Below are 14,982 nucleotides of genomic sequence, written 5' to 3' on the forward strand. Positions count from 1 at the left end.
TCATGTTAAATGTGAGTACAAGCGACGAACCTTTTGCTCGCGGATGTCAATATTCTATCTAATAATGGAATGGTGTAGAAAAGGATGTTCGTGTTTAAGGCATACAAAATATTGGTTCTAATAGATTGCTTTTCAATTGGTTACGAATCAAGCGATAAAATAGCAATGCTTTGTGCATATATCTTATATCTGCATGTATACGCATGTAACATGCAACTAATTTGGGTTAGCGTACTCTCATGTGTCCGCATGATTTTGGTCCGAATTTTCTTCTTTGAACAATGCAACACCCAAACATCGTTTTGGCACTCAGTATCGAAGTTCGCAAGCGAAGCTTCACCCACTAAAATGACATCAATTTATCGTAACGCGTAAAACATGTCGAGTGTACCCTTGCATAATGGATCGTTTCACAGCTTTCGGTGTGGATCTGCACTACCGATAGCTGAGCGAAAAGTTGACGATGATTTCACTTTCGATCGGTTTTGCCAATCATGTGAATGAAGCTCGAAAAAAAGCTCGTAGCCGCGCTTGAGGAGCCACTTTTTTGCCAATCGCAGCCGAGAGTAAATCTCGGCATTCGATGGCGAATTGGCAATCAGCTGGTGGCGGGAAAATTTAGTTCAACCATTCAACCGTTCAGATGGTGGCGGTGGATTGTGCACCCACCGGAGGGTTGCTACCACTTTTCGTAGCTATTTCTAGCGGGCGGAAGGAGTTTCAAACGATGCTTGAATGAAGATGAGATCCTCTGTGCGAGCCAACGAGTTGCTCTCGAGCCTTTTTGGGGGTTTGTTTCACAACTAAGTCAACAGCCGCCAAATTGGTTGCTCTATCTTTTTTTTTTGTCGTTCTCTCTTTCCCAGTAGGAAGCTTTTATTTAAGTGTAAGTTTATTTGTTTGTAAAAGATATTTTTTTGACATGCTCTCCGGTAAAGCAATTGTTTGGTTCCGTTCTCCGCGCGAATCCGTTACGCGCTCGGACATGGGGCTTTGCTAGCGAAATAAATCGCTTTGCGCTTGTCACGCTTGAAGGCGCTTTTACTGGTTCAAAACGTGCCCGCGTGTGTGTGTGTGTGTGTAGGGTATCCCTTTGATGCCGAAGTGTGTGGGGTTTGAACAACATGAATACAAAGTGGCGATGTGAAGAAAAAAACAAAAAAAAAAAACAAGCGGAGCGCACCAGAGCAGTAGTCGGAAATATATGCAGCTTCCTTCCGATGACCGTTGATAACGGAAGTGTGTGAAAAATGTGTTACAATGAGAATAGGCCCTTTCTCGCACGCAAGTTTTCTCGCAATTTTCTTTTGTTCCCCCATTGCCGGAACCCGCTAGCTGTTAATTTCCATTCATTTCCCTTGCCCGTTGCGCTAAACCCAGCCCGTGAGCATATATATCCTAGCATCGCGCCCGAGCGCGGTCAAGAGCTTTTGCAAAAATAAGACAAGTACACATGCACACACACACACACACATAGAACGCTTTCATCAAGCAACACTGATTCGATCAGCTGCCCCTAGTCCGGGTCCAAGAATCTCGCACAATGAACCCGACTTAATTAAAATGGTTTAGCGAGAACGGGAATTTTCATGAACCTTGAATAATGTAAGACATTTCCTTTGATCGCGATGGTTCTGCTTAACTTCTCATTGAGTATGTGTTTTGTGACCTTTTTTTGTTGTTGTTGCACGGTGTACTTCCTCCTTCTTCTTCTTATTCTTCTTCATATTTTTTACAAACAACCGTAGTCGGTCAAGGCGTACCGCCTTGAGCCCCTTAGTATGGGCTTAGCTATTTGTGATGCAGCTGGGGTACAAGCATACCACAAGCAGGATAGCCCTTCGTTCGTGCTTTGCTCAAAGCAAGTTTGTTATGTATCTGTGTGTTAGTGTGTGTGTTTGTGTGTAGTACTGCAGTACTTGATAGTGCAAATTATTACAGCAGGATTAGTTTGTTGTCGAATAAATGAAGGACGCTTGTGGACCGTTGCCCTTGTTCGGATGGATCCCAATAGAAGCGAAATTACCACCGGCCCATGCCAATGTCCTACGGTCAGGCGAGTATATTCGCCATAAACATCGCTCATCCCCTCAACCCATTGCCGCCCCAGGAAGTAGGAAAACGGGGAAGGGGGGGAGGGGGGGGAAGATGATGGAATGAGAAATTTGCGATCTTTTTCGCTCGCCCTCTGCAAAACGGTTCGAAGAAAAGCCGCGACATTCCAGAAAAGTAAAAACAATTTGCACGCTCTCATACACAGAAGTAACGATTACCTCCGCGCTGCGGAACCGAGGTGGAAAAATGGATCGAGAAAATGTAGAGGGGCGAAAGAAGAAAAAAAAAGTTATGTACTGTACTGCATAAGTACCCAGCGCACACACACACACTGGTTAGTGCGAACAAGAGGCCAGCGTCTCGTGCAAGACCACAAAGGAGGAATCTTGCAGGAATTTAAATTTACGGCGCCAGGTTCATGTTACCCGATCCACACTCTCCAACAAGGGCCCTCTGTTCTTGCTGGCTCCCTTTGCTAACCCCCTCGTGTGTTGGATGTGTACCTCTGTGTGTGTGTGTGTGTGTGTGTGTGTGTGTGTGTGTGTGTGTGTGTGTGTGTGTGTTGAATGTATGGGGTATTCTTGTGTAATAAAAGGCGCTCCCATCTCTGCATCTCTGCAGCCGATGGCCAGACAAAGATCTAGCACCTGGGATTTAGGAGCGATTGGGCCGCGCGATCGCATCCCCATCCCTTCGCTTTGCAGCAGACGTCGCTGACCGGCGACCGTTTGCTTTGCGCTAGTAAAAAGCCATTTACAGTACTTTAAGATAACACGCGCTGAAAAGTAAAGTCCAATTCGAAAAAGGAGAAAATGCCGCCCGGAGATGGGCAGGGCGGCACCAAACACTTACGGACGGCTCCGACGCATTACCGCGGGCCGTAAGAATAGTTGTGATGCAGTTCCCTGTGTGTGCCTGTTACGTCTTCAGTGACATCTTTCGCGGAAGCTGCAATCTCCTTTCCTCCTTCTCTTTCCCGCATCCGGGAGGCTTATGCTGCTCTCGGTGCGGGTCCGTTTCATTCGTCCGTAACCGGTTTCGTTTTCTTTCTCCAGCGTCTTCTCCCTTGGTTGGGCGTGTAGTAGTCACCACCAACCGCAGTCCACGAGGCAGGGAAACTGATGCCCGGTTGGTGCGCCAGCAGGTGTGATGGTGGAGGTCTGTTTACCAAGCTCCAGGGCTCGGCAAACGGCAAGCGGAGTTTTGCCAGGACGCGGGACTGCGAATTATTACCCTTAAATCACGTCAATGGAAGACGCGATTACACCATACCTTCTGTGTGCGGCAGTGTGCAGGCCGTCCCCCAGCGCACGGCACACCAGGAACTATGCTCCGTCTCGGTCTCGGTCTCGGTTGATCACGCCGATATGACGGTACAGTCACACAACCCGGGGAAGGGAGACATCGTACAAGCGTACTTCGTACTTGGAACTTGAGTCTAAGCTCTAATAATAATCTACACCCTCGGTGCGATCCTTTGGCAGCTTACAGTAGCTTGCCTACCAACTGGCCAGCCCTCGGAGGAGCGACTCATATTCGTTACGGCCTGTGTAACATTCCCGTCCCTCGGATATGTTACTCCGCTCCTGCCAGGTCATTTACTTGCTCTGCCGGGACGGGCGAGCTTTGCGTAAAACTTTACCCTTGAACTTCCGCTTGTTGACTGCGCTCAGTGTACGCGGTTGGTTCCTTCCACTGCCCCCAAACCAACATCACGACCGGCAATCTCAGGTTTGATGATCCGTGTTTGCCCGGTTTCTTGCACTCTCCTTTGCTCCTTTTCTTTGCTCTTTGTGGCGTTTTTTTTTTGTGTATACTGCCTGCCTGCTGCGATCGATGCAATGCTCATTACACAATCCAACAGTTGCCACCCTTGTTCGCTCAACATTGCCCAACCTTGGTCAGCTTCAATCAATATCGACTTCGTGTGGCGATTGAGCTGATTGTTTTCCAGCATTGCAGTATAGCGCATGGCACAGCATTGCTGTCAGCAGGTCAACAGCTGAAAAATGTCACTGTCAGTGTCATAAAAAAAAATCTGACTGAAACAAAATCCATGTCAGCGTCACGTACTCAATAGTGATAACCAGGGTGATACTCAAAACGATTGATGTGACCAATCGATGATCAGCAATCAACGCTTGGTCAGTCACTTTGTCATGACTTTTTTACTGCGATCAGTTCTGCAAAATATCATTGACATAGTCATGACTAAGCCGGTCTCGTGGTACAGTCGTCAACTTGTACGGCTTTAACGACATGCCCGTCATGGGTTCAAGCCCGAAATCGACGTCGACGAATCGACGAATCGAATCGAATCGAATCGACGACTCAAAATACGTAGGATTGACTATCCTGCTATGCGGGGGGATGGGGGGGGGGGGTTGTTGAGCCAAAAGAAAAAAAAAGTCATGACCAATTCCGGCTGAAACAAAATTATGTCAGCGTCATGAGCTCTATTGTGATTATCGGAGGTGAGACTTCAAAAATTGGTGTGATCATCACATGTTTGGTGACATTGTGTGCGACCATCTCTTTGCCAGTCACTTGGACGCGACATTTTCTGTCGGTGATCATCTCGATAGTTATGGATAACGGTGCTTGCGAGTGGTTTTATGAAACAAAATGAGCAAGGTTTCCCGCTCTGTTTCAACCGACAGACAATCAAAACAGACAGAGCGAATAAGCATACTTATTTGGTTGCTTGTGACCACACGCCAAGTATATTCCAAAAATGTTGTGAACATCGCCGATAGAAATTGTCGTGACCAAGTAAGTGATTATGAGTTGGGTGCTAAACAAAATGCCATCAAGCATGTGATTGATCCACCAACTTTTTGAGTCTCACCCCTGATCATCTCTGTTGTGAGCTGATATGAGCTTCATTTCACGGTTGATGACTGAAACAGTGGCATTTGATAGCACTGTTCAAAACCAGAAAAAATCATGATTGGGCTTGCGCCGGCAGCTCATTTCAGAATATCAGTCAGAATATTGCGTTGGACACTTTCATTGAGTATCAGCAATGAACATCAAGCTACCACGGATATATTCATTATTTGCGTAGGTGAACATCTCGTGATGGTTATGACATTTTGCAACACTGGCTATCACCAATATTTTTTTCAGTTTTTGGGTAGTAGCCATGCTAGAAAAAGCGTTTTTATTTTTATTCTTTTGTACAATTCGCTTAATGCAAGCTTGACTGTGGATATTAACATGGAAAGTGTTGGCATTTTTGTATGTTCCATTCATTCTAATTTGTGTGATTTTGCTAGTGTTTGTGGAGCGTGGATGTGTTTACCTTAAATGTAAACACTGTTGCTTAACCGGAGAAAATAAAAAGACAAGCAAATACACAAACTACCAAAAAAAAAGCAAAAAAAAGTGCACCCAACTACTACTGGCTGAGAAAAAATAATAAATACCGGCGTCCGTGGGAAGAATGCCGGGCGAAGATGATTTAAATTAACTATCTTTAACTAATAATAACTGGCTGCAGCACACTTTGCAAGGAGCCCGGGAATCCGGTTTTCCGAAGGCTCTCGATGCCCCGCTGCAGATGCGAAAGGAAATGGGCAGCGGCCCAGCGCCCGTAGGGCCACCGAAAGGGCCGTTTGTGGGGTGGCATAGCGAGAGAAAGAGAGAAGAAAGAAAGAAAAAAAAAACAGTAAATAAATCGCTACAAGTAGCTCATCAATTCTGCTTGCGTGTGTGCGTGTGTGTGTGTGTGTGTGTGTGTGTGTGTGTGTGTGTGTGTGTGAGTAGTTCTAATTTTAGAGCAAAATATTAATAGCACGGGGCGGGTTTTTAGCGCATGTTTGCAGCAGCGTCGCAGCAGGACTCGTCGTTTCGCCGCGCACCGGGATTCCAATCCGTCCAGAACCCTGTTCTGGTGGGGTGGTGGCTCGAGGCTAATAAATGATTGAGTGGTTGCACCGTAAGATGGAAGGGAAGGGATGGGATGGGTAATGTACGGTGGCGTAACATTTAGCACCGTTAGCGATTCCCTCCCCGCCCGTGTGACACACGTTCGTCACAGGAACGCGCCGTTTGCAAACCAACAGCAGGGACTGCATACGCGTTGCAACCGTAAGCGGCTCTGGGGGCTTTTATAAATAAAAATAAATAAATATTCGCAATTAGTAGGGCTGTGTAAGCGACTCCGAGGGCAAATCTAGCCTGTGGGCCGTTTGGTCGTAGCGCCGGTATCGCTCGTACGGCACTTGCACTCCATACGCTTTGGCGTGATCCTTCCATATTAGCTTTAACGCGCGATTCTGCCCGCTTTTTTACGGCAAGACACGCAGAATTGTTAAATTGTCTCCATGTGCAGCAGGTTTACAGGAAGATAAGATTTTAGAAATCATTTTTTTCAGCCGCCTCGGGGAAGCAGCACTTCTCCCAGCACAGAATGCGTTCAGCCCGATTGAATTTCAGCCGTTCAGGCGAAATGCACGAATTTACCTGCCTGCGTCCGGCTGGACCAGTCGTGACCGATAGCGTCCGTAAATGTAAACCCCGCTAAATGTATTTAGACTTTCTCCCGTTATCTTCCCATTACCGCTTCCTTCAAATAGTTTTGTCTCGGCTGAATGTAAGTGTGCAAAAAAAAAAAAACATCGAAAAAACAACAAAACACAAAAGCACGGAAAACCCACAAAATCCTTAAACCAAAAATCACCTTTCGCGACTCGTCTCATTTGGGATGTTCTTTATGCGCATACATTAACATACATATTATTCAAATCACGCGACACAATTTAAAATGGACCATGTGCCTTTTAGGTCATTGACGCGGTTTCGCGCCGATCTTTTGCTTCTTCAAATACTGTTAACTATTTCGTATCGTTCTGGGATGTTTTTGGGAGCATGTGTGTGTGTATGTGGGTGCGTCTTATCCTCTTTGTTGTGTTGTTTTACCTCTATGACATGGTGTATTTTCATGGGTATTTGGCTTAGTGAATCAATATTTCTTTTTTTTTTTTTAACAACGTTTCTCGAATGCACTTAAAAACTGAGGTGTTATACATTTTGTGTCTATTTGTAATGTCCTTCTGAAGCTTTTCTTCTTCAAATGAAAAAAAAACCTCGATTCTTTCTCACCCCGTTAGTAAGAATTCTTAACACAATCTTGTAAAGCAGTGCAAACATTTTAGAATTTGTAAAGTGTAATTAAAGCATCAAAGAAAAAAGCTTTTTGCGCAAGATGTGCAGAAGCGACAGAGAGATAGAGAGAGAGTGAGAGGGAGAAACAAAAATGCTTATAGATAGAGAGCGAGTGAGTAAGAGTGATAGAGAGAAGTGGAAGGTAAGGTCAATGGCGTTATGATGCTACTTTATTATGCATGCAGCACGGTAACACCCAAGCAGCAGTGTCTCTGCGTTCTTTGCTCTGTTTGCTCCTCTTAAGCTTCTGCCTTGTGCTGCTGGAGCTTTTCCCTGGGCCGTGCGGATTGATCCTCTCTCTCTCTGTCTCTCTCTCTCTCTCTCTCTCACACTCTCGAGAAAGCATGGTTGACGATCTTTTCCCCCCTCCGTGGTTACGTTTTCCAACTCTTCTTTCATTGTAGCGCGTGTAATTTCTGCCACTAATTGTGTTTCTTTTCTCCGCGGTATATTTTTAGCAGACGAAAATTCTTCTCATTAAACGCTCTGCCCAGCTCAGCTGCGTTTGGCTGGTTGCTGTATGCAACAGTTTAACGAGGCAGACTATCTAATCAAGCAGATGTGCCCTTAATGGTATTTCTTGTACAAAAAAATAAATGGTAGCCAGAGCTTTGAATGGATGGTTTTGGGCAGTTTGAGAGGGGGTTGGAAGAGGAGATGGGATGAGGTGAGGGGTGGTGGGTTAAGGGAGTGGCAGTCTGAAGTAAGAATGTTATTGACTTCGCTGTTTGATGTTATGTGTATGCAATGGCTCTGGTTGCAAGTGCAACTAACGGGCAACGAATATATGTTTTTGTTGCTTCTTTTTATTGTTGTTGTTAGCTTAGCTTAGCAACTCTTGATTATGTTGCGTCCGAATCCACATTGCCCGAAGTGGAGAGAGAGAGAGAAAAAAAGGAAGGGAAGAAAAAAAAAATTAAATGCTCATCACATGACAATTATACAGCATAAAGTATGTTTAATTGCGTTCTTAACGGCCGTTCTTGGCCGCGTTACTAGGGGTGGTAGTGGTTGGCCGCACAACAGCATTACCTCGGAGCGTTGCCTCCATAATGGTTGCTAGCATAGGCCGATGCAACGGAGACGCCGGTGAGACCGACGCCAGAGCTGTGTCTGGATGGGATTTTGCTGTCCTTTTTTATTGCAAGCTTTTGCGTTTGCTCCTTGCTAGTCAACGGGACTCTCGTCCAAAGAGAAATCATATTTCAGATAAAGAAGTGAGAGAGAGATAGAGAGCGAAAAAAGGGATGGAGAGAAGAGAAAAAGGAAGACGAAAATGGATAAAAATGAGTGATGCAAAGAATAAAATGCATCAAGCGACGAACCCTGTAAAAGTTACGAATGTACCCCATGGCGTAGTAGTCTTCAACTACTCACTGCAAATGTGTTTTTTTTTTAATCATAATTATCTTGTTACAATTGCATGCTGCGAAACACCAACATATTCGCCCCAAGTGAATAATCCTGGAGCAACGCGGTGTGTGCGTGTGATACCTTCAGCGTGTCTCACAACAAAACATTGCCATAACCTATTAACTAAGCCGCGGTTGACACGAGAAAGATGTCACTGAGTTATGATTTATTCGCTGTGTGGTGATTACGGTAAAATTTGATGTAGCGTTTTTTTTTGTGTGTGTGTTTATTTGTTCAATAAAACTTCCCTTTGAAGTTTGGATGTACACATGCGCGGTGGTTTCCAATGGCGGTGGTCCTTTGCCCTGGTGGTCCTGGTGCGATCTCTAACTCTGTTATCTGCTATTTCGCAGCGAGGATTAATGGTCGAACGACACTGCACACGACTACGACCGTTCGTCAAGGTCCGTTAGGTTGAAGTAGTGTTCGGGGTTGAATTCCCGCGCCCCGATCATAAATCAGTATTATGAAACGCGTTTTATTTATATGCAGATACATCACAAAGCAACCGATTGTGATGGCGGACCGTATTAATCGGCGAACAGGGCGACTAGAATGATGATTATGATGTAGGTCAGCACATTAGGAATGATACGAGGACCATCTAGCATGAGTCAGATGAGATCGTTACTCGTAGCGCAAAGCTGTCGAGTAGAAATGCAGATGAAGGCTAATGCCTGCTTTGCGCGCTGATTGATCCTACTAGGATGCGCGGGAAGAGTAAGAGGGGTGAAGAGGAGGGGGGGGGGGAGAGTGTTAAAGTGTTGGACTAGTGTGCTAAATAATCATAAAATTCGTCAACACACCGGTGCGCAAACTGGCTATAATAATCGGTCGGCTGGCGGTGAACAAGAAAGAGCCAAGAATCAATGTTAAGTGTGGCAGTGGTTTGATGAATTTATGACTGTTTAGACAGCTTGTTGAATTTTACAATCGCTAAATAGAAATGTAAGCAACCTGTTTTGGACGAGTTCCGCTAGCTTTGTTCATCCATGCGCACCAATCGCGTGATTGGGGAGCGATTCCGCTGACACGGAGCATCGTTTTTATTCTCGACGCAAATGATACCTTTTTTGTCCCGATTGACTTTGAGTTCAGCAGAATTGAGGTTAGTTCTGCTGTTGCTCAGGATATGCGTTACACGAGCAACGTAAACAAATGATTTACTGCTCTGTGGTATCAGTTGTGTCCAGGATGGAGCGAACACACGTGCCCCTATTGCTTGTTGTGTTTACTACCTTTGCTTTCGCTGTGGTTTATGGTTCGGGTTCCGACCGCGGGATTTCGATTTTGCGCTGAGAAAGTTTGATTTATAGGTGGTCATGTATCGTAGCATCGGGAAGATTGTTCTACTTCTGGCTTGATAAATAATCTGTTGTTCTTTCGCTCGATCCGATTAGCAATAACTGTACTTCAGCCATGTGACGGCAACCTGTTATGCTGGAACAGATTATGTCTTCAAATATGTTTTCCGATGTGATCTGGCTTGCCACAATTTAGTGGAGATGGCCCTCACGGCCTACGACAGCGTGCACATTACCCAAATAACGCAGTAAAACTTTTTGAGAAGGATTTTAAAAACAAACACCGACACCTCATTACGAATGTGTTTGAGTGTTGATTCCCACCTTCTGCTTCCCGGTTTTTAATGTTTAGTTGTTTACTTTTGTATGAGTCCTTTCATAAATACTCCATGGCCTGAATATGATTGAGTATAATGATGAGTACACTTTCATTGCTATTTAAGAAGTTATTAATGCGCAAACCAAGAAAGCAACATCATTAAAAATGTAAAAAAAAAAAACTGCCGATAACTTAAAGCGGAAGGCAAAGAAAGATAAGGGGACACATTAAGGAAAGGAAAGATTTGCAGATAAAAGACGGAATGAATGGAGTTTAGGGATGTATATGCAAAAAAGAGAATGCAGAAATGAAAAACTGGACAAATTAAACAGAATATCCAGAAGAAAAAAAAAACTACTACGGTGAGGAGCTGAAGAAGCTGGGGTCGGCGCGATAAGAGCCTTGCTTTTGACGTCGTACGGGGTTGGCGACCGGTTCGTTCAACTTCCGTTCGGTGATGAAATCCGTTTGCAGGCACCGGTAGACCTATTACACTAGCCCGTGCATATGCTGTAAGCCAAAGGGAAAAGGCCATTACTCGTGGTAGAGATCATTGCCTTTGTCTTTTCTTGTCTTCTTATCCGCGTTTCCTGTGTAATGAAAGTTCGAAATAATTCGAAGATTTTGAATTTCAAATAAGAAGAAGAATGAGGCTTTGAAGATTCATCGTACACCTATGATTCATGCACCTCGAATGATCCATAGACAGTGAGAGGTGCACGATACTTCGATCAGATTCACCATATTCAGTGATGTTTAAGTGTGTTCCTTTTTATGAACTTGAATAAAAAGATCAATATATATCATCAATATAAAGAACCTGTGAGATCTATTGTTTCCTCAGTTTCCAAACCTCTTTCTTTTACCTCTCACATTTCCTTGGTAACACTCCTTTTTCCAATATTATCTTTTTGGATACCCATGCATGCACCAGACTATACTTGTTACTAATCAAATGTAATGTCTCGGGTGTAATCGAAAAGATACTACCCGTACTTTACGACCCCGTTAATCTAATTTCGGTCATTTTCGACCTAAAAGCCGTCATTCTATACACGCCAAAATACGGTACGGCAATTGAATATCAACAAACAAAAAAGAGATGAAACTAATGAACCTGAAAACCTTTGTGTAATGTTTTCTTGTGATGTTCTCATTTTATGTTCCGCTTTTTTATCTCCAGATCGGAAATACTACAATTGTATGTTGTATATGTTTAGGATTTTAACTAGATGCTCGATTGCTGAAATGTAAAAGTTCGGAGGTTAACATTTAGTGGATAATTTCGCTATATTTAATGGTTTGAAATTTCAGAATATAACTAGAATATATACTGCAACTTCATAAAATAGATTGTTATTTTCGATATGTGTTCTCAATTTTTTGTCATTTATGGGTTTCCAGTTTCCTGAGAGGCCATCATGACTATCATATATGATAGCTATACCACTCAAGGTGTTAAAGCCTAATATAACTTGTTTTTTTTTTATCAATTCTTCCTGTCATCGAGGGTTGCCTTCAATCTCAAGATGTAAATCTCAATAGGTTCTCAGGATCTCAATCCAAGAGTAAAATCGTTTGGCGAATAACTCAAAAGAGTCATTTATCGCAAGAATCACGAATAATAAAAAAAAATGGATCAGGGTCCATACCGTGGTACAGTCGTCCGCTTGCATGACTTAACAACATGCCCGCCGTAGCCTCAAGACTAGTATGGTTCGTCACCCCGTAGCAAGGACTGACTATGCGGTTGTGTGGTACTAAATAAGTCTGAATAAGTAAATAAGGACGTTACGCCAAATACGAGCAAAAAATGGATCAAGATTTAAATGCTAGATCCTGCCAGATTCGTTATTCCAATGAGTCTATAGGTTAATGAATTCTAAAGATTCAAACTCATGCAATGAATTGTGATTCGAACGATTCTGTATTCTGGATTCATTGGAATGATTATGCTCTTAAACAAATCCATGAAATACAACGCTAATCGAAAGAGCTTGTTTATTTTTCCGTTGCTCCTGCGTTTTCGGCGTTGTTATTCTAATGGTCGCCTACCTATTCTCCATGAATCAAAAGTCGGCCTACGATGCTACGTGCTTATCCAAGGGTGAAAAGCGCAGTGTTCAATCGTTGCCGTCTTACCATTTACCGTAAGTGTAGTGAAACGGGAAGGCGAAAGATGGGTTTAACGGAGAAATCTCGTTGCTTCTTCGGTCGCCTTGGGTCGGGCCAGCACCAGCACACAAAGCATAGCCGTGCAGACCATCGTTAACTGAAGGTTTTTTTTTTTAGGATGGAATGGGGGAAAACTCTCAGATCGTTATCATGAGTCGGCATGATTGGTCGTCTGATTGTTGGGGCTGCTTTTTATCAAGAACCGCATAGTTATTTATATGATTTTGTTCGTACCATGTATGTGTGTGTGTGTATGTGAGTGTGTGTATGTAAGAATACTTCCGCTGTCAAAATTGTCTTTAGCTCCCTTTTTGGCGAGATAGAAGACGGTTCGATAAAAGATAAACATTCTGTCTACACCAACCGGCAATGGTTCCCGGGGTCAGCGTTCTTTCCCTTCGCTCCGTTCTTGGTTCGTTGGTTCGTCGTTGTCGTCGTTCGTGTGGTTAGATGATTTTCCACTTTGCTTATTTAGCACACATTCACTTTCGTATCTTTCTTTCGGCGAGCGTGGTAGGGTGGAGATTCAATGCACAAGCGTTTCAGAAGACAATAATAAGATGTGCTGAGATATGACGGTTCGGGTTGCCGGGAGTTGGCCTGGGAGCGCCGAGCATGTATTTAGTACGTTAATTAAGAAATTGAAGCATACCTGCCCGAGCACACCCATCGCAGACAAATTGTTTTTTTTTTGTCGTTCTTCCTCTCTCTCTCTCTCTCTCTCTCTCTCTCTCTCTCTCTCTCTCTCTTCTCTCTCTCTCTCTCTCTCTATCGCTCTGCCAAGCTGGAGGAATTTGGTTGTTTTTGTTTCTCGATCGCGTTGTTGTCTGGTCCGGTGGTCGAGTCGCTGGAGGGCGTCCATCTCACCTGCGAAGGATTTTTGGAACGCCCAAAACAAACTGTTGGATTGTTGCACAGAGCGTCTAAATCTACGCAGCGCCCTTCATTCGGTAAATGAGATCGAACGGCGAACGCCATAAAAAAAGGGGCACATATTAACCGAAACAGGCAGCAGAATGCAAGCCAAACCACATAATTATGTTTATCATAATCAAGATCAGCATGACTGTAATCCCAAACGGGGCGCAGCGCGACCGGTAATGCTCGATTGAAAATTTCCTCTGAATTTTTTGGTTTTTCTGCGCCAATGGACTAGACTGTGTGTGTGTGTGTGTGTGTTCCGGCACGTTCGTGTATGAGACACGATCATTACTCCCGCTTTCTTTCGTGATTATTCCCTCCTTTGTGTTTTTTTTGGTTTAAAAAAAAATCACCCAACTTCTTCGAAGCTGCAAAATCCTCGCAATCCCGGCTACATGGACCCGGATGGATCGTATGAGTGTGTTGCCTGTGTTACTGCTATAATTTTCATCCTTGCCATGCTTCGAGCAGTGCCCCGCTTGCAGCGATAGTGATCCGGCAGACGGTTTAATGCGCGCTCGCCGAATGCCCACCGACGTCGCCGAACCAGAGGGCAGAGAGGGCAAACGAACCGCGACGGCGCAAAATCATTTCGCATAACATTGGCTTGAGAATTTATAGTCGCATTCAGCGCGGTTCGCTGAGTTGAGATTATTTTTTTTTGTTAATGTGTTTTTTTTTGTGTTCTTGTTGCAATTCCCTTTGCAATTGTGTGTGTGTGTGTATGTGTGTGCGTCTGACGGGTCTTTGAGTATTTCCACTTTAATTTGAGAATTATTTGGAAATGAGTCTTGTGAAATGCGTTCATCTACAATAGAACAGGGCCAGTAATGCTTTAAAAAAATGTTTATTTACTGTAACTATTTGTGTATCTACTTGTCTTCTCGCTTACGTGTGTATGTAGTTTGTGTTGTCGTTTGCTTTAACGTGTGCTTTATCGCCATCGCTATCCTTCTTGCAGACACGTCCACCACTGGCCAGGAAACCCGATCCGAGCTGCAGGAGTGTGCGCTCTCGTCCGGTCTGCTCATGTTTGGAATTTTGCTCGAGCGGTTTATACGGCTCATCCAAGATGCGCTGGACGCGAGCGAGGGCAGCGCGAAGGACCCGGACAATGGAGACCATGGTGCGAGTGAAACACCGAAACTAATCTTACCCGAAGATGCCAAAGTGATACTGCCAGCCATTAAGGTAGGAAGCGGGAGAGGCACCGGCACAAAGTGCATTGGCATCAGAATCTGACAAAAGAAGAATTTTTTGTTTGTTTCTTTTTTTTCTTTTTGGGACACATTTTTACCAACACTGTAATGCATATTGTTCTTTTCTTTCTTTCTTCGCACTAGGTCTGGTGTGATTGGATGATGTCGAACACAGACACGTGGAACCCGCCGCCCTGCTGCGCTGACTACAAGATTGGGTAATTGATCACACTTACACGGTTTAAAAGAAAAGGGTGTCATTGAAAGCTTTCGCTTCCCGTTGGATCTGTTTTATTTATTTTTTTGTTGCAGAAAATCTAACGCCCATGATCCGTGGTCCGAGCTGGCGGTGCTAATGAACATACTGAAGCGCTTGGATACAAACCGCAGCATACTGTCCGTGGAACAGAATGAAGGTGCGGGTTTT

The 14,982-nt window shown here is 44.2% G+C and overlaps 1 protein-coding gene across 6 annotated transcripts in view; it reads left to right on the forward strand.

The window, feature by feature from the left end:
- LOC120905905 (telomerase-binding protein EST1A) overlaps positions 1 to 14,982 on the forward strand; it is a 46,044-nt gene that overhangs the window by 10,009 nt on the left and 21,053 nt on the right. For all 6 annotated transcript variants that reach the window (XM_040317220.1, XM_040317221.1, XM_040317218.1 and 3 more), the window contains 3 exons: positions 14,318 to 14,547; positions 14,700 to 14,773; positions 14,868 to 14,971. In XM_040317220.1, the coding sequence (XP_040173154.1) occupies positions 14,318 to 14,547; positions 14,700 to 14,773; positions 14,868 to 14,971 (408 nt within the window). The remainder of the gene's footprint in view (positions 1 to 14,317; positions 14,548 to 14,699; positions 14,774 to 14,867; positions 14,972 to 14,982) is intronic.

This window comes from Anopheles arabiensis, chromosome X, assembly GCF_016920715.1.
Source record: "Anopheles arabiensis isolate DONGOLA chromosome X, AaraD3, whole genome shotgun sequence".
In the NCBI taxonomy this organism is placed as follows: Eukaryota; Metazoa; Arthropoda; class Insecta; order Diptera; family Culicidae; genus Anopheles; species Anopheles arabiensis.